Below are 20,904 nucleotides of genomic sequence, written 5' to 3'. Positions count from 1 at the left end.
CAGTGCATGTTTTTGTTGAGTGTTCAGCCACGTCCGGTATACAATCCCCCTTCCCCACCCCCTAACAGTTTGTAAGGGGAGATTTTGTCTATCAAAAATTTCTACTCTTCTTCAAATCTCGTTGTTCAGGTGTTAAAGGAGAAATCTTTTTTCAGCTGATTTGAGGGATAAATTCTGTTGTCCTGGTACCTTGTCTGCAGTAAACAACACTTCATTCTTTTAGCAGTAGAGTATACTAACTTGATCTATTTCTTCTTCTTCACTAACAGGCAGATATATGGTCTCTTGGAATCACTGCAATAGAACTGGCCAAAGGCGAGCCACCGAACTCTGACCTTCACCCGATGAGAGTATTGTTTCTCATACCCAAGAATAACCCGCCAACACTAGAAGGACATTATAGCAAACCTTTCAAAGAGTTCGTAGAGTGCTGCTTAAATAAGGATCCCAAATTTGTAAGTGCCATTTTCTATCTATTGTTAAGTTGTTACCTCTCTTGGGTCCCTTCTCGCACTGGATGTTTGTCATTCGACCTAGATTTAAGACCTCCTCCAAGGTCTCCGCATGTCAAAGGTGAATATTTAAGTTGATGCTCCGTTCATCCCTCACCATCTAATTGAAATGATTTCTTGTACCTGGACTGAGAGAAGTGACCGCAGTTTCAAAATTGGAGATAAGACATCAAAACTATGACATAAAATGTTTGAATATTGCGATAAACGTCCCAAGTTGGAGATGAAACTTCAAAATATTGATATAAAATGTCAAACTTAAACTGATTTTGAGTCAATACTAAAACAGATCAAAAACTTAGTTTCTAGATAAATTGTCCAAGTTTTAATAGAAAATGTTGTAATAAAGCATCACAATTTGGCGATGAATTTTCAGAACTGTGATATTGAAATGTCAAAAGTTTGTGAAAAAGGGTTGTAGTGTCACACAAAATCGTTCAAATTTACGTGATGAAAAATTTGGTAATAGAAAGTCAACATTTTGAGGGTGAAACATCAAAATATTGCAAACTGGCTAAACACAATTCTAAGAATTTGGAGACAAAAAATGTCCAGCCTTCATTACTTTTCTGACAAACAGCCATATAACCTTCCCTCAAACTGGAAGTCAAATAATTTGTGAAAGAAGCCCCTGATACTATCTCTTGGAGGGAAATGGGAACATATCGCATCGACAAAATGATTCATTTACGGGCCCGATGAGCTAATAACATAGACATAGAAATTGGAGAAAGCAATGAAATAGTCCTAACTGAATATAAAGTCTATATAGTTCACCAATCAGTGGCCATTTTAATTTCCCTCTTGGTGTATGGGAATGCATAATCTTAGTTGTATGTTGCTGGCATTTACCAGTGTGGTCATGTTTGACATATCTATTTACATATATGTGGACTGTAAACAGGTTGCCAGAACCCCCTGCTAGAACTGACATTATTCAATAAGCTATATCCTGTCAGCAGTTAGAATTCCCACGGCAACCAGCCGGTGACTAAGTAAGAGTTTAAAGGAAGGACTTGGAACAAGTCTGTACTGCTGTACATGATACTAGTAGTGGTGTCTCAGGATATTATTACTTAAAGGAATCTGGTATTTCTGGCATGAAGACTTTTTGTACATTATCTCTCATTAATCACCAGTCTTTCTAACAACAATAATATTCCCTCTATTTAATCTAGCTATTTATTCTAGCTATTCAGGGCACTAAACAACCATTCATAGTGGTATATATTATATACCAGTTCTACCTTGTGTAGGTATAAGGCTTGTAAGACCATTCAAGAATAAAATATATAAAAATATCTCCACAAGACAGTTGAGAAGAGATAAGTCCCCCTCCCCGCCCACCCTCCCCTCCCCTCCCCCTCCATATTTGCTCCTGCTCGTCTGTCTTATAAATATTATATCTTGAATCATATTTGCCGCATCAAAGTTGTATAAGGTTACACTTTCTGTGTGTTCCCTGTACCTATGTCTTATCCTCAACTTAAACTGCAGAAACCAAAATTTAATTCCCTCTTGGTGTATCAATCTCTTGTGGGTTACATTTTCAATCTGTTTTGATATCTTTAAAAGTCATAAATCCTATCCTATCCTTAATAGATGATGGGTCTAAGGGATTTCAGTGTAATAAACTGGTATGTTTTCGTCTGGAGGCCGTCCACTTCTTCTGTAAACAGAGATAAATAACATAGCTCCAAAATATCTGTATCTGTACGGGATCACGATCTGTAGCTATGTTGTCAATAAAATAGGCATACATCACCCCCTATCTGTGTTTTATCTGGTTTTCTGATTTTAATTCTTTACATTCTCTCCCTCCTTGTACACAGAGGCCCACGGCAAGAGAACTCCTAAAGCATAAGTTTATAAAGACAGCAAAGAAAACGTCCTACCTCCAAGAATTGATAGAAGTGTATAAGAAGTGGAGACAGGAGGCAGATGATTCCGATGAGGATGACAATGACGCTCTGTAAATATTAATATTACATAATTAATAACAAATAATTAATAACAAATAATTATTCACATGACACACACAGATCGGAAATTTGGAAAATCTAAATACTTCTTTAAAAATTTGAAAATTATTCATCACAGAAAACGACGCTCTGTAAATATTATTATTACATAATTAATAACAAATAATAATTCACATGACAAACACAGATTGGAAATTTAGAAAATCTAGCTATTCCTTAAAATTTGAAAATTATTCCTCACAGAAAACAACACTCTGTAAATATTATTATTACATAATTAATAACTAAATAATTATTCACATGACAAACACAAATCGGATATTTTGGAAAATCTAACTATTCCTTAAAAATTTGAAAATTATTCGTCATAGAAATTTTTGTGCAAAATAGTTTTAAAAAATGGACCAAAATGAAGATAACAGATGCTTGGGAAGTGCCATTTCAAGGCATTCCATTCACTCAACTAATCATGTGTCCATTTTGATTGACGAAAAAGAATAATCAAAAGGTTTTTTTCATATTTAGCACTGAAGATGTTTACTGGATGTTTAAACCTCCCAAGGACAATGTACCGGCTATAACAGTTGAATTGATTTAAGTTTCACTTGTTTTCTTCCTTTCCTTCAGTGCTAGTATGATGGAAGGTGACGAGGACAGCAACAGTAAGAATGGAACTCCAGACTGGAATTTTGATACGTGGAAGCCCACATCCAACAAAAGTCAACCAAGCGCCTCTCGAACTCCTAGATCTGAAAGTCTCAACTCAATCTTCATTCCACTTCTTTCACAGGTAAGAAGGTGTTTTATATGGGTGGTTGGTGGATCATGGAAGAAAGGGGAAGGGGCAATGGGCAGTGGGGGGGGGCACTGTTATACTAAGGAATGAAATCATATCCACTTCTGCAAAGGAAGGTGTTAAACCTCATGGTAAGAACAGACTCATGAATGACATACAAGTCATTTATCAAAACTGAAAAGTAATAGAGGTACATACAACCTTGACTGACAGGTGTAACCTGTAACAGTCTTCAAGATATCAACGTTTCATTTCCTGCCTTCATTTGTCCTGTTTAAGATTCCTGTTGTAGTTTGTTCCAGCTACCGTACAGAGTGGTTATTTCCTCTAGTCATCGTACTGTGAATGTCTTTTACCCTCTCTTCTGACTGGAATACTCCCCCTCCACCCCCTTACCCCCCTACCCCACTCCCTTCTATCCTCAATACATTGTTTATTCAATATGACCCTTTGAAGCTCCCTACATAGGTTCCATCAAATTAAATTCTAACTTTTATCTCCTATCCTAGCTGCAAGCCCAACATCCTCATGGGAGGCCAATTGAAGAGTTACAGAATGCCTTTACTTTAGCAGAGGAGTCCAGCCCAGGTATATGTGACCGTTTGACCAGCAGTCTCATCACAAGAGTCGAGAAGTGAGTGAAACAGTCTTCTTGCGTGTCACATCTGCTGACTAACAGCCTTCTCAAAGTAGCAGTTTACATTGTTGGGATGGGGAGTACAAGAATCTACACAGTGGATTTTTGGTTTTATTTTCTGCAATTCTTCGCACCACTGTAGTCTGTTTGAACTACCGTGCGAGATAGTGTTCTGATTAATTAAAATGAAACGGATATCCTTAAAAGCATTGCCAAATTGTACCATTTCTCTACAAAAATTTGTGCCAAGATTTAACAGTTGTCGAGAACGAGAATCGACTTGTTACCGTACGATTACTTTTGAAATTGAAGATCTTGGTTCAGTTTTTCTGGATGAAAATGAAAAATGGTAGATATAAAAAGGACCTTGACAAATTTGGGAGTTGTTGCTTCAAAATAGAGCATTCTCCTCTGCGGAAATGATTTTGGTTGCTCTTATTATATACATTTGATTTATATTACTGACCACAAATTTGAAATGCTATAATGGAAAAAACATCCATCGTTTTGTTATAGTATGTGGCTGCGTTAAGTTAAGGAAGTTGGAAATTGAAGAGAGCATCTAATGTGAAAACTCGCTGAGGTTGTTAATATTTGATTGGGAATAATAGAAGTTCACACTTGTTCATTCACTTATTTATTTATTTATTTATTTTTAACAATGACATGTTACAATTATGTTACATTCTGCATATCATTAAGGGAAATGCTTATGTTTATACAAAGACAAAAATCATGGTCACAAAACATGTGATGTTATACCCATAATATGGTTGTTTCCCTCCTGCCCCTCCCCCCTCCTCTCCCCCAACCCCTTAATCTAGGAAGATAAATTTCTTGCCCTTGGCCAAATAATGAGTAAAAAGAAGGGTTGACACTGCCTGGTATTTGAAAGAGCTCAAGCTTAATAAGAAAACAAAACTTGCTGCTGGTTTTTCTTGTTTCCATGGTGACATGGTACCATGTAAGGATGTGAATGCCACAGCTATTGGTAGCTTGATGCACTAGTGCACCAGTTAAGTGTTAATACAACAACAATCTCTTGAGAAAGGACTCTTTGAATCCAGACTTTGCAATATTTCGAGCAGATTTTTGTAGGCCTAGCTCATTTGAATATAAGAATCGGGCCGGGTTTGTGTTAAGCTGGTAATCAGCTGATTGTAGTGCTCTGTGGAGAGGCGATACACTGTAGTGCCTGCACAAACCATTACCTTGGTGACTGGAGTCATCCTGGTAGAGAAGTAGCATTTGGATTCGTACCTATTACTAATAAATGCAACCAGCTAGTTTGTTCTGTTGCTTTATTGTGATGAGCTGATATTACTTCCAAGCTTAACTTTCCTATGATTGAAGTGGAAGATTCCTATTTGCATAATTTCTTCATAATTTCAACCTAGGCTAAGTTTGATCTTCTAATCTCTTTCAAAGATAACTTTGATTTTATATAAGAAAGGAATAGAAAAAGAAAAAGGAGAATTAAGAAAAAATTGTCAATTTGATTATTCAAAGATATTATTTGCCATTTGAGATATATTTTTCTTTCCCATTTGATGATTGATATTTTTTTTCTTCTACAATAGGCTGTAGCCATCCTTTGAAGTTTCATGCAGTTCTCCTCTGTGGTTGAGGAAAGTAGTCTGTACCTCACAGAAACCCCAAAGACCAGGGTCTTACACCACTGTCTTGGTCAACCTGCACCAGAGAAGGTGTTGAGTGATGGATCGGTCGCGATAGTTTGACAAGATTTAAATCTTTTAGGATTAATGGAGTCATTCGGCGCTCGAGGATGTCCGGTTTGTTCCGTTACTCAGTCGCAACTGGAATGCAAACAAAAACTTTTTCTAGAGACCGTGAAAACATTTGGTTTTGCCATGGAGTTCTCTGTAATAGAGAACAGTGTTACTTTGAATGGTGAAGAATGTTGGATGAATATTCAATATGTTGAGGATGAGGAGGAGGGAAGGAGGAGGGAAGGAGGATGAGGAGAAACGGAAGAAGCAGGAAGCATGTTTTGAATTCAGTTTTGTTTCCTCTGCCAAGAAAAGTTTAAGCTTTACATGAGCAATGCTCAATTCACAAATGCCCATTCTCTCTCAATTCTCATCAGGTTGTAAGGGTTTGGTTTTTTTTCTAAGGCAGCTATTTGGGGTTCATCACCAGGTTTGCTGTCAAAATTTACCAATCCTACAGAATACCAATTAGCTCTTAATCAAAGCAGAGTAAAAATCTGTAAGTGCTATCTTAAGAATCCCACAATACAGCTTTTTATCACTCACAGATGGTTAAACTAGCGTATAAGTGACGTTTCCATTCAACGCTGGTAAATCTCTCACCCAGACACTTTTTTGTCATTAAGTGTGCATCACATGTTAGGCCAAAACGAGGAACAGCAATTAGAAGACAACTTTGCCTGATCCTATGGAATGAAATGTGAACGTGATACGTGAACACTATTACGAGCCACTGAAATGAGATTATGGAAGGAAAAAAGATCTCTTCAGCATCGTCAACATGGAATGCTGCTTCAATCCGAACAATGCTCTCCTTACCTCCTTTTATAGTTCTTTCGAGTTCTTTTGCATCTCGCCATTTGCGTACCCTCCAGAATAACATTGATGCCTAGCTAGTGCCTCCACTTTATTTTAAAGGTGATAGCAAAGTAATTAATGGTTGGTTTACAGAGAGGGACTAGCAAGAGAGAGGAGAAACAAAAGTAAAGTCATTTATCGAGACTTTTTATTTTTATTTTTAATGAACAACTTAACACTTAAGTTTAGAGAAATTATTTTTCCAAATTATTTTCAGTTAAGAGAAAGTCTACTACTATTTCGTCTGTGCGACACCTAGAATCGACTATGCTGTGTTTTTTCTTCTGATTGGTATCATGCAGGTGTCGGCTATTTAATCTTGTGGTGTTCAAAAGGAAAGGGAAATTCAAGAATACTGTGTTACTAGTAGCGTAAAAACTCTCTTAAGTAGACATCAGGTGGCATATCGATGAGTTGTTTTCCATTAGCAAGCTCAGTGACTCTACAACGACCCATTTTCCTTTTCAACATTGGTCTTGCGCTGCATAAGACAGATTTAGCCGATCGGATCTAAATTTAGTCTGTAGTGTGTGAGGAATCCTTAGAATGGCATAAGAAGGAGCAACAGTGCGGTAAAGGAGAGTCCACATCCATCCAATCACAACCATGGTGTTTGGGCTAGGCTGAGAAAGTTTTGAAATTGGACACCTCTGTACACACGAATGTTGCTGTCACAAGTTTACTCTGTGGAGGAGAGGATTTCATTTGATATCCATTATCTATTCCCCAATACTTGTCACCGGGCCCTACCAGTGCCAGGCCCGCGGGAGGCCTCACCGGTCTAGTTATGCCACTGAATCATAATATTTCCCTAACATTTGGACTTGGAAATGACTTCACCTATCCCGTTAGTCATTGCGGGGTTGAGTGGGGCTCTTTACTTTTTGTTTGCTAAAGAAGAAATGCCATAAGGTCACAACAAATGTTAGGTACAATCTGTTTAACGTATCGTAGATGAATTGGTATTTAACTGTACATGGAGGTATAAATGTTCTGTTGGACAGGTAGTGGTCACTATTTTCTTGTGCAATGGTTGCCAATTACCACCACTTTGTCTTACAAACACAAAAAAAAGGTAATAATTCTGTTTATCATATATAAAATTTGTCTGAAACAAGGAAAATATTCTATTATCATATATAAAATTTCTAGTCCAGTCACATAGCTTGGTTGTTTACCGTTGTGACCTCACTGGTGGTGTTTTTTTCTAATTTTTATATATTTTTTTTATCATTATCTAATCTTCATGTGTAGAGAGATTTGGCATTGTTACCTTCAGTGTTGGACCCAAGTTATTCCTGATTCTTATCAAAATAGAAACATTTGCAATTAAGCTTTAACTGTTACAAGCATCTATGGACAGACACTAAGAGAATGACCCAGCATGCTTGACGCAACGCTCTGACCCTTAACGACCCCAAAAAATGACAGGAGAAAGTCGGTCAATTGGTAGATTTGTGGTTTGTGATAGCGTCACCAGGACACTCTCTCTCTATCTCTCCACTTTGTTCTTCAATTCATATTTTCATCATATTAGAACACACAAAAGGTTACGTAAACAGCAAATTGTAACTGTAAAATGGCTGTATTTGGACTATAAAAACAATGGCCAACATTTCTAGCACTACAAACGCTGTGAGTTGTTTTAGACTTGATCAAGTCCTCAATTTATTTTGTGTTAAGGAACACCAGAGATAGTCCAGTCTCCTTAGCAACATGAAATTGTATTGGGTATTGAACCAGTTTGGAAGTTGTATTGCATTAGCATCTCCATCACTTGTAAAGATCATGGTTGTTGATGGCTGGTTCTACTCGTCCTTAAAATAAGACATTTTCTTCAAGCTGGAGGGCGGTATTTTGAAAATCGATCAACGAATCTGTCGCTCCTAATTTGTTTTATGGTCGAGACTGGCGTCAAAGAGAGAGAGAGATAGTAAAAACAAGAAAAATTACAATTTAGAAAAAAAGATAATATTGTTATAATATTGCTTTCTTCCAGACAGAGAAACTATTTTGAAATTGTAGATTATGTTAATGAATTAGCATCTGTATATTGTGTTTCTACTGATGAGCAGTGAATTTAGTATAGTATGTTAGGTTTACCTCACCATTTTATGTTATTAATAATAGTCGTTATTATTATTATTATTATCTGTATCATTTTCTTTCTCTATTTTCACTTTTCTGTCATATTAACCAAGAAAGTATTCTGGCTTTTATTTTCTTTTTCTTTCTGAATTGCCCAATGTTAGTGCAATGACTACATATGATGAATGAGAAATTTGGATGCAAAAAATGATCACATTGTTAGGAATGTCACCAAAAGAGAAGTTTTACCATTTTCAAATGATACGTCAACTGTTGTTTTAGTCAAACGGTTATTTTCCTGCTAAAAAATGTTAGAAATAAAGCAAACATGTTTAGATTACGTATCTAATTTTCTTAAGGGGAGAGAGAGATGTGTTGGTGGGGTGGGGGGTGGTGGAAATGGCTTATAATCTATGAATATGCAGTGCTTCACTGTGAATATGTATTTATCTGTAAAAGATATGAATATGTGTAAACCCTTGATGAAAGCAATGCCTGCTACTGAATTGTATATATACATATATTCATTTTTGGATGGTTCTGGTATTAAACTATGAATATTTATCACAATGAAATGATATCAGAATGTGTTGGGTTTATTAATTTACAAATATAACATGTTATCGTATAACATCCCTGATTCTGACAAGGAAATAAATATTTTGTTTAGTTAAAGAGTTGTTTTTGCACCGTTTACATATTTAAAGTAACTTATCTTGTCCAGGGATTGCTATTACAATCACACATTGGTGTAGCCAGACATTTCAAAATTGGTGGGGGTCAGGGGGAGGGGAAGAGGGAGGTGGGTGGGTGGAGGGGGAGAGGGAGGTGGGTGGAAGGAAGGAAGGCAAAATGAGAGTAACATTGGGGCTGGGTGGGCACAGAATGTGATGTCCGTAGAATGTTGGAGTTAGATGTAAATAAATTACAGTCAGAAGAAGTCAACCAGGCCCATTGCCTGTAGTCATTTATGGTCAAGTTTTATTCACTCTAAATTTGCTTCCTTAGACAAATGCCTGTATGTTACCATTTCTGTTCTACAAATTAATTCTTTGCCTGCTTTCTGTTGAAGCCTTTTGTCCCTTATTGTCAAATATATTTTTGATCTATTCCCCGAAATTACTTCCAAGTAATATTTCATTTATATCCTTTAGTTAATGTTTTATTGAAAAATTTAAAAATGAAATGATTTTCTGGAAGCACAATTTGAAAATCTCAGTTCTTCTATGATCATAGTGTTTTTATGGTACATTAAGTTGCCTTTCCATTGAGTTCATGATGAGACATGGAGAAATGCAAGAGTAGACATTGCAAAGTTATTTTCAGCCGATGATTTAATATTGTGTATGAAAGAAGTATTAAACTATTCTATGGGAGACATCTAATTTCAAAGGTATAATTTTATCTTCAGTTGTAATTTTGTATTACTCGCACCAAGGTGTTTAGTGTTTTCACAGTAGTTTGATGCTGGTTCTCAATCAGGCCCGTAGCCATAGCCCCAGGTGTGCATTATGGGGCAACGCCCCCCCCCCCAATTCGATTATGCCCTGATCATCCACAATTTTTGTTCAAATGTATGGTTTCAATAATAGACCCCTGCGTTGGATCCATGCAAATGCCCCCCTCAAACAAAACTATTGCCCCTCCAAACAACACTCTGCCCCTCCCAAATTTGAAAAGCTTGCTGCGGGCCCATTCTCAGTGTAAAATATCTGTGTAGTTACAATAAATTGTCAGCTCCTAATTTGTGATTTATGAAAAAATTTCTTTCAGTGAAGAGAATTTTGTTTCTCGCAAACTTTTAGTGTATTGTTCTATTGTTTCATTTGCAAAACCTTAGCAGCGTTTGTCTAATTTATATGCTCCCGATGAGAAAAAAAAAGATGAAATTTGATGTTGTCATGAACCTTACATTTTCTTTTATGGTGAATCATGCTAGCCCCAGGTTGTGACAATGCAAGGGGCTGCTTAAAGTGGACACGTGACAGATAAAAAGAAAATCTCTACACACCCATCAAGTGAGACAGCTTATGAAATCACCTTGGATATTGTAATTGAATTGATTGTGCTGACATTGGTTGGTTCAATTTCTCTATAATCTTTGCAATAAATGCTGTACATAATGGTGTGGTGGGGAGGGGGAGATAAAAAATGATGATCTGATGGTTCAATGAGAAAATCCAAAAGACTAAGTCAGTAAACAATTTCATTTTGTTTGATTCAATAATGCAATATGTTCTTATGTAGTAACAGTCAATGTTTGGACTTCAACGGTTAGCGTCCTATCTGATATAAACCCAGACGTACAAGAACGTTTGTCCATTAGGGTAGTGGTATTAGCAGAGTTGTAACATTCAAAATACAAGCAACAATGATTGCTTCATATCTGCTTTTCTGCCATAGACATTATTTTAGGTTGTTGTTATAATAAGGGAGAGAATAGGTTTGAATGAATGATTATCCTTGAGGTGTGCATACACATCACAGGTCATTTACATGTACAGGAGAATTTAAAAATAAATTTCCGTATACTGACTGCTGTGTTTCCTTTTCTTTGCAGGGGGTGGGTCGGGAGGGGGGCTTTGAGGGGGTCTTTTGAAAACAGTGGATCTTGCAAGGATCTCCTAATATATAAAAGCCTTTCCTTGTAGAAAAAGAAAGGTAATCTTGGACATTCTTGGGCAAGGAAACATCTTGGCAAGTGGTAACGGAAGGAAATTGTTCTTTATGCCAAAGATATCATTGGCTTCAGTTTGATTATTAAAACTCTAAGATAAGTGGTAATGAAAGTGGTCTTTTTTTGTTGTTATAAATTCAGTTAGAAAGAATATTTCTTAATGAATTTGACCCAAAGGATCAAGTGGAATAAAATGCGATTAGTAGTAACAGTGGAAGACATTCTTTCATTTATCATTAATATATTGAGCAAGATGTATTTTGAAATAATTTCCAATTGGTCGGACACAAAAATATATTATTTTACGTCTGGATGCATCTCTTAATTTAAGAAACAGTATTGGTTTTGTTTTTTAAGTCCCATTAATTTTCTCACTGCAGTTTCTGCAGTCGACATGATTGTGTGATCAGTATCTTATAATGTACCATTGAGATTGTTATTAAAGTATATAAGCCTACACTTGTTAACGGTATACATATATATATTTCTTCCCTTACTTTTTGCTTTAATATTTGTCCCAAAACCTAGACATACAAAAAAGAGAGAAAATTAACAAATAACATGTCCTGTTGATGACTAATGAAGATGTTATTATGTACTATGGTATCATTGGTGTGTATCAACATTTACAAAAAAAAAAAAATCTTTCTACTTTTGTTTCCAATTTTTAAATTAATCTGAAAATAAATTGTACAGGATATAATTTGGAGACAAGAAAAAAACAAAAGAAAGATTGAAATGAGTATTCGTTCTTTTTTCTTTGTCAAATGTTTATTTCACATACTCTTATTTACAATTATAACTGGAATGCAATAATAATAATAATACTTTTTCTTTCATACAAGGACCTGAATTTTTCTGGTAACTTGGACGGAATACATATCCCTGATAAATTTGAGCTTTTTTTTTTTTTTATGTATGAATAAAAACCACATCAAGGTGAGGAGATGGAAGACGTTCAGGTTTGACGTCAATAACTAGAAAACTTATATTAAACATGACGATTATCAAAACAATTTGTCAATATTTTGAATACTCTGTAATTTACTCTCCTGTGTGTGAATGCAAAAATAACTGAATGGACTTCACCGGCACCCCTCTCCCTGACAAGGATCAGTGGAGAAAATGTTTTATGAAAACAGTCCAAACAACTGGATCTTTAAATATTTGAAAAGCGATCAAGATCCCACCCAATGGTCTAGTTGCAGTAAAGAAAAATGGGCACCAGAAGGTCCCTGGTTCAACCCCAACCTCTGCTTACCTTTTAGAAAAGAATTTAACAGCTTGCAGAAAACTCATAAAAACTCTTTAAATACTTGCATAAAAAATACATCCACTTTATTATAGAACCACAAAAGTATTGCATTTATTTAGAATAAACCTTTCCATAACAAAGGAATTAAGTACTTCTAACCATTCCTTAGCTGCATAGAGTCGTTAGAGAAGGATAACATTTGCTTCTAATATGTTTAAGGTTAATGGATACTTTGAACATGAGATGGATCTTTTTCATGCCAAATCAGTTCATTGACAGGACGTATATCCAGCTGTCAAAAACCTCTGCTTGTCTCGAAACGAAATGTTCTAATCAAAGTATGCTAATAAGAGACATAGCATAGTGCACTGGGTGGAATTACCATGAACATTTGATAGCAAACAAATGCATAATAACTTGGGGAACGTTTGTTTCTGAAATATAGAACTGGGACTTAAAATAGTTTCAGAAATGGTGAACAATATGGTCAAACTTTCAAGTAGCCCTTAGTGTGTAATGTAACAGGTCCCTAGCCCATATACAATATGAAACTGAGGAAGACTGCCATACTCCTAACCCCTCCTCAACAGGAAAGCCATCGTGACCTGTGCAACCTTGTGAAGGATTAAATCTGTCAGTACTTGTTATGCCTTGAGGCAGATAGTACACATTACTGGGCAACAGTCACCCAACTACAGTTTTCACCAATACTGTGGTTGGGTTAGTTATTTAACTTCACATTTTGACCACTGACCACCTCAAATGACCTTTAACCTCCACAGAAACAAAAGGGTTCATGTACTCAATAAGTTGGATTCATGTTATCTCAAGCTTTCCATTTTGAGAGCTTAGAATATTTTCAAACTTCAACCAGCGTTGACCTCAAATGACCTCTGAACTCTGCGGCAACAATAGGGTTCTTCCACTACATAAGTTGGATCAATTTACTACATATGGAGTTCATCCAACCTCTACTTTGTGAATTTATGTTTACAAGCCAGGTCGTCACACACACACACGCAATCACCATCAATTCTGTTTGCCTTCAGCAAGGAATGAGAAGTAATGTATAACTTATTACCTCCAAGTATTAGATTAAATTAATACTAAATACCAGTTGAAAGCACCATTCTAGTCACCAGAAACACCATGGAGCACTTCCATGGAACAATACACTGTGATATAAGTGGAAAACTAAGTGATGGGAAGTTGTACAGCACTTGATAAAATCCCTTCAAAGGGACAAAGTGAATCTTACAAAATCAAAGGAGGCCCCCCCCCCACCCCCCTTAAAATAATAAGGCTTAAAATAGGCATTTGGAAGCATCTTACATAGTGGGTAAGTAATTTAAAGAAAATAGTACCAAGAAATACGATGAAACTATGCACAGTTAAGAGAAAAAAAGAGGGAACCATATGTATGTAAGGCCAATGATATTTCACCACTGTAACAGCAACAGACGGATAGCAAGGTGTGATGATGTGATTTGGACGGAATGTTTTATTTGTAGTCATTATTCGTTAGTTAGCGTTCGGTGTATGGATGGAAGATTGCAGTTCTCCTACAGTCTTGGACAGTTCATCTTTAACCTCCACTAGTTGTCTTTTCTCCATCATGGACTCTGCCCTGACAGCTTTATACTTCATCTGGATCTGTCAATAAAGAATATCGGAATCAGTCAAAATAGAAAAATCTTGACACCAAAGTTGGTTAATTCTCTTTTACAAATGCCTCACAGCATTGAAAGCACCTCATATTTATTCATAAGAAGTCTATACAGGGATATCATCTCATCGACAATGTCAATATAAAAAATGAATGAAAATATTACAGATTTTGCATATATGGCACCCTTTAGTCAATAATTAATGCTGTATCTAAGCTGTGCATAGTCCATCGTAGGAGAACCTGAAAAGTACATTAATTTTCTGTCTTAATAGTTATTTCAACTTAATAGTTATTTCAACTTAATATAAACCATACATCTGGCAGGGACCTCAAAGGGGTGTGTTAGTGTTAGTTTTTTTTTTTTTCATTTTTCTTTTTTTTAAATTTATTTATTTCCAGTATAAAAAATATAAATATTTATAAACAGGACATCAAAAGTGAGTACGTAATAAGAAAAGATTATTTACAAATATTAGTGTACCAAAAAAAAATATACATATATATACAAAACGTACATGCGCAGCTGTCTACAATAAATTATCCAAATTTACCATTTTGTAAATAAATTGCAGCACGATAAATAAAGCTATTTCTATACACATTAATTCTGAATTTTAAAGTTAACTACTAAATCAAATGACTGTATTACCAAAGAAACCTTACTAAATCTTCCATGAAATCTCTACTGTCCTACCATGAACAAGATTGAATCATTTTGACCTACACAGAGCAATCATTCAACACATTATTTACTCTAATTTATTCAAATGGTTTTTATTCACCAATTAATTGCTTGGTGGCATACTTTTTCTAATGATTACATTACATCTTTCCAAGAATAAGACCAATTTATGCATGAGTTTGACTACCGAAATGAAGACAATTCTCTTTGAAGAAGTAAGAGGTTAGGAATGGAACGACTATGCAAGATCGCAGTTAAGATTACCCCATGGAGGAGTGAACATGTCACACAGACTTCTATGTTTACTGTTGTGCAATACATGTTTTGCTTTATATCAAACTTATGCTGTATGTAACACCCATTTTGCATATTTCATACAGAATTATTGAATCTGAAAGGACAATCAGCAACAATTTGATCAAAGCCTCTTACAGTGGTATTATGGCAGTAATATGTTTAAGGGACATTTTGTTGACATTTTGGAATTTTCAGGAAACCTAAGAAGTGCTTCAGGTAATTCCAATTGAAAATATATCTATGAAAAGTCAACATGGCCAAGTTCAAACAAAATTACCCTGTGAGGAACACAGATTTCCACAAACTTCAAAGTTCTCAAAATCAGAGACCTAGCTAATATCTAAAATTGCATTTAGTATTTTAGTTTGACAAATTCAGACTTGGTTGGTTCAAATCTTTTCTGTTGTCATGGCAACTAACCTCTTTCAGGAGAGCTGGTACCTCCGGATACTCCTCTTTAATCTTCTTCTTGTCTTCCAGAATCCTACCGAGATTCTCCTCGGATACCGTAACCCTGTTCTTAATCTGGTCCAGGACTTCCTCCAGTTTCTCTGCTTTGGTTTTATGGGGTGGCCTAGGCTGGAACTTTGCCTGGTGGAAACAAACACCATAACCCATTGAACACAGACAGGTAAACAAGTCGTTATTCAAAAGGAAACATTTCGACTGCAAAATCCATGATTATTTCTTGAACACCAAAGCTATTTCCTAACTGCCACAAAGATTCTGTCTCTCCTCTTGAGCAACATAAAGAGCAGTAGGGGATTGATAGGTAACGATTTCTGACTACTTGATATTGAAACAGCAGTTTGAGGTCCGTTGACAATTTCCAGGGATTCTGAATTGACTCAAAGTATGATTTGAATTGAACAAACTAAGAGTCCGGAATAAATGATTTTGTAAATCGGATCCACAACATTCTGAGCTCACAACACCGTTTCATAATAGTACAATATTTAATTGTTGTATTTATCACACAAAAGTTGCATAAAAAATTTAAATTTAAAAAATAAAAAATTTATTTTGTTTTTTTACTTCATTATTTAAAATAAAACTTGACCAGTCACATCAATGAACAGCACAGGGATACTGACATCGAACGTTATCACAAATGATAAAAAAATAATCTGATGATATTACCTTCTGATGAGGTTCAAAGGGTTTCTGCAGTCTGTCCAGATCAACCTCACTCCTGTACACAGGTTTATGCTGTATGGCTAACTTGAGCGATCTCAGGTTACTCTGAATATCTGAAAGAAGAATTAGTTTAGTTCAATTATTTTTAATTTCCCACGGATTAGGAAGCCATCAACGGAGGTTTCTTTGATACCCTAACGATGCGATGATTGCGGACCTTACACCATCCTTATATCAAGCCTTTCTCCTTTTTCGATGAGTGTTCAGAGAATCATGCCGCAGGTCTGTAATAGTTGCACCTATTTCTGGTCCTGGCAATGCCACTTACCATCTTTCATGTAACATTTCAGATATCTGAGGTATCCAATTCTAACCACCCTTCCACCCATCCCATCAGAGATTCAAAGCCATGTGCATAAACTTGAGAAGACAAACATTTATTCTTAGAATGTTCCATTCTATTCTTAGCATGTTAGGCTTATAACATATATATGCTATAAAAGCATTGTAGACAAAGGGTTTTGATAGCATTTCTGTAATTTGACATAACTAACAGAATTTGTCAAACATCTGTTTAACATTACTTCAACAAACTACGAGCGTAATTTTCTGCTTTGCTTTGCTTTACAGGAGAAGTCATGCTTCAAAAGAAATTAGCTCTTGTTGAATTGTGATAAAGATGAAAATTTCTGTGATTAAATGTGTGATTGAAAGCGATTAAATATTTTAAAAATTTTCTAAATGGTTCCTATTTTGTTTGAAAGAAGAAATAGGGAAGCACTTAAACTACTACCAAACCATCCATTTTCACAATACTTGCAATGTGGTAAATGGAACACACTTGGGTAGCATTCAATTAAGTCAAATCCACTTTGAAATTAGTACAAATTTCCTACAACCATTATGATCTTAGGCAATATCTACTGCACAGTGAATCAAAACCAATCTTCACAAATCTTTCAAGAGACTTTCAATTAACTGATGTCAAATACTTAATTAACAACTGGAGGAGATCTAGAGTCTACTCCAATGTTCATGAGTTAATAATAATAATAATCATAATGATCATAATAATCATAAAAATAAAAATAATAATAATAATTATCAGCAGTTACTTTAACGACGCTTACGCGACCACAAATGTGGGAGAAACCCGCATGGGCTTATGGATTACAACTAATACATCGGGTAGCTTCCAATTCAACATTTTAACTCCAAATTTGGAACCTTTTCAATTTAATGATATGTAGATTAGCAATGCATGCCAGATCAACATTTAGCTATTGATGGGAAGAGTCAAACACACAAGAGAAGCAATAAAAGTCATAAATTATATTAGCTTGTGGTTTTTCTGTGTAACATTGTCTGTCTGCAATGACTAACAAATAATATGAATCATCAGACATATTTGATGGTTTTGCCCTTAGAAGCACACAGAGGGCATGACTATAGATCATATGAGGTTATTTCACACATCCATTGAACCCTCCAAGGTTGCAACATTCATTTCTCGATCTAATAGCCCTCCATGACTTAGTCACACCTTTATCACATGAATCTTATTCACACAATATTTTTTTCTTTCAATTTAAAGCCTTTTGTTATGAACAGACAGAAACATGCATCATATAAAGCAATGGTCCCCAGCATTAATAATACTAACAAACTCCCTCTATTTCTTGAAGATTTCTTCTGGAACATTTCAAGAAAGTGGTATCAATAGAATGTTTCATCATAGCGTGGGGCTTGAACATAAATGGAAAATCTTGTTACATGGTGGTTGAGGGAAAATTCATCAATGTAAAGGCATGTGGTATGCATCGGAACATTATAAGTTACTTGTCAACAGTTCTATACCACCCATACCCAGATCAATAAGATTTAGTTTTCCCAGAGAACATAAGGAATTCATCTATGCTATGAAGGCAGTTTAATATCAGGTGTCAGACACCAAATTGCACTAAGTAAATTTGAGAGGTAATTCAGCAAATTGTATTGGCAAGCAGGGAAGGGGAGGGATGGAGGGGCATGAAGGAGATGGCCATTCCCTCCCTACCCCACTCCCCCCTCCCCCTCCCCAACTGCAACCTGTAGTGTGGTAGATGATGTCATTATGGCTTTCCATGTTAATTTTGTCTATTTTTCAATGCTGAAAGAGGAGATAACCTCTGTGATGGAGTTGAATCAACATTTCTCAAATTCTTGTCCTCTGGAGTTCAAATATTCATGAGATAGTAAAACTATAAACAGGAATAAGATGATACATCCAGAGAGAAAATGAAATTTGTCAACTTGTAACTTTGATCTGACTCACTGCCAGCAGATACCTATAAATGGATGGCCATGGAATATGTACTGCTACTTCTGTTGCTAAGGTGTCAATGTTAAGTTCACCAGCAGCTGTAATCATCAGTGAGTAAGTCTTGCTCACGAGTGACTCGCACTCACGTTTCTTGGAAATCCCCAATAATGCGGAAGATCTTCGATTCCCATCCTCCTCCAGCACTCTGTAATTGAGTCCTTGACAATCAAACATTAATCCTTCAACGATTCTACTACTTCAAATTAGGGTTGGGTGTTTTCTATCAGGTGTTCTCCTCATTGCTGAGTTAAATTAGCCATGATAATGATAAAGACGTCTGAGTCATAGGAAGCGAGAAGGTCGGAGAAATAATCAAGCGAGATCGAATTAAGGCAGAAGATAAATTCGGATGACATTGTCTGTTGATTTTTGTCATTATTAAAGGGGGTATTGAGTTTACGGAAAGAATTGAGATATGAAAATTCTGTAGTACAACAGGACAAGCTGGTAGAAAACCTTAGCATGGCAGAAGGTTAAAAGTCTGGAACTCTGGATTGTCATTAGACAATATGAAAACTGAGAGAGCAATCTCTTATGGTGAGGCCTGAAATGTCTTAGACAGAATGCTCAAGTCAGCTGTACAAAAGACTGTATTCAGCTTAATGTCCTTGTGTCAAATTGGTACATGCTGAAGCTATATTGAACTAGCATTTTGTTGTACTATAAAGATATTTGTAAGAATGGAAAATTCTTTAAATTGAAAAAAATTCTCACTATTTCTACTTTCTTTGACGACACAGGTGTTAGTTACAAAATCTTTTATCTTTGTTTTTCAAAAGCACCCATTTGGTTACTGGTAGGGCTCAATGAAACCAAGATACAGTGTTCACATTTTGTGCAGTAAGTTTTGAGGATTTTATCGAATAATTTGTTTCTATAAAATATTAAAAGTAAATATGGATCTGAGCATGAACACAATTTTGATTAATGTAACAATTTGTCTTAGTTGCATACCATTTTGATAAGTTTATATTCTCTGGAAACTAAATTGCAATAATTATCAAGGTATACATTAATTTTGATTTTTAAAGCATTTACTTTGTTTTAAGGTTCTGAGTCACACAAGGTATACACTGGCATCAGTCACTTTATTTTTCATTTAAAAAAAAGCTGACTCATTCTCTTAAGAAGACAACTATTTCAGAGGAGAAACATCAAGTGACAGTCAAATTCTTCATAATATTTATTAAATTAGTTTTTCTTCCTTTGCTGAAACTGACTGGCATATGATGGCTTGACATTTTAACTAATCTTTTTATTTTTCATAATTGTATTTATTTATTAGGTTCTAATCAAGGTCAGACATCAGCTTTCTACAATCAGTGGTCATTTAGAGCTGGATGATAAAAACACTGTCCTGACAAATCAGTTTGGCCTGGCATTCATAGAAGCTGATTTATAATTATTACTTCCTAAATAAGGTTCACAGAGGAAGAAGTAACAAACCCCATGTTGCATTATAAGGTTGATCCATTATTCCTGCAGGTATTTAGCACAAGATTTAACACCCCCACGTACATGCAAACATTATACTCTACCTTTAATAACTACAGTTTCCATAGTGTCAATATTGACTTGAAAATTCTTTTTTTCTGAATTCTTTTGTTTTTCTTTATTAATTGATATGCATTAGCGATCAGGTGTACTTCCTCAGCACTGTTTCCGATCCCACACAGCAGAAGATACAATTTAACAAAACAAGTCTCTACCTTACAATCCAAGCCAAGAATAAATATAAAAGTAAAATACAAAGAACATAACAAGATCAAGGTAGTCTAAAGGACCTTGGTGTCAGGACCTATGAGTCATGACAAATAATAGAACGAAGGATACATGTAGAAAGATCTGGCAAACCCTCAAACAGTTTGTTTATCTTGGCATGCACGGTTATGCACTGTATATATCATCAAGGCTTCCTGAACATTCTATTATTATTACACAGCATTAATGTTGGTAGGCACAGTACTGACAAAACATACCCACGAGTTCATGTCGAGAATTTCATCAACGCAAACCGAGTCCAGAGAGACGCGATTGATCAACTCCTCGGCATCGTTTCAATGTTAACAACAGTACTACCATTAAAAATGTACACCGTGCCACACATGAGACTACAACAATGAAATCAATACTGTGTTAAAATATTTGACAGAAATGTCCAGAATAAAGGCTCATTTATTGTGTATTGTTGGTCACATTCTGTTTCTAAAAGTGAGGCAAAA

At 35.6% G+C, this 20,904-nt stretch overlaps 2 protein-coding genes across 4 annotated transcripts in view; one reads left to right on the top strand and one right to left on the bottom strand.

Annotated features, from left to right (window-relative positions):
* The window catches only part of LOC139974825 (serine/threonine-protein kinase 25-like), a 37,492-nt gene extending 28,647 nt beyond the window's left edge, over window positions 1-8,845 (top strand). For all 3 annotated transcript variants that reach the window (XM_071982275.1, XM_071982276.1, XM_071982277.1), the window contains exons 6-10: window positions 270-455; window positions 2,345-2,484; window positions 3,122-3,284; window positions 3,800-3,924; window positions 5,508-8,845. In XM_071982275.1, the coding sequence (XP_071838376.1) occupies window positions 270-455; window positions 2,345-2,484; window positions 3,122-3,284; window positions 3,800-3,924; window positions 5,508-5,514 (621 nt within the window). In that variant the 3' untranslated portion in view covers window positions 5,515-8,845. The remainder of the gene's footprint in view (window positions 1-269; window positions 456-2,344; window positions 2,485-3,121; window positions 3,285-3,799; window positions 3,925-5,507) is intronic.
* A 3,184-nt stretch (window positions 8,846-12,029) lies between these two features.
* Window positions 12,030-20,904, bottom strand: part of LOC139974823 (X-ray radiation resistance-associated protein 1-like) — a 63,968-nt gene continuing 55,093 nt past the window's right edge. The window contains exons 12-14 of the mRNA XM_071982270.1: window positions 16,324-16,433; window positions 15,604-15,774; window positions 12,030-14,188 (exon numbers count right to left, since the gene is read on the bottom strand). Coding sequence (XP_071838371.1) covers window positions 14,057-14,188; window positions 15,604-15,774; window positions 16,324-16,433 — 413 coding nt within the window. The 3' untranslated portion in view covers window positions 12,030-14,056. The remainder of the gene's footprint in view (window positions 14,189-15,603; window positions 15,775-16,323; window positions 16,434-20,904) is intronic.

Source organism: Apostichopus japonicus, chromosome 10, assembly GCF_037975245.1.
Source record: "Apostichopus japonicus isolate 1M-3 chromosome 10, ASM3797524v1, whole genome shotgun sequence".
Lineage (NCBI taxonomy): Eukaryota > Metazoa > Echinodermata > Holothuroidea > Aspidochirotida > Stichopodidae > Apostichopus > Apostichopus japonicus.
Note: the sequence above shows the minus strand (reverse complement) of the source record. Positions and strands in the feature narration are given on the sequence as shown.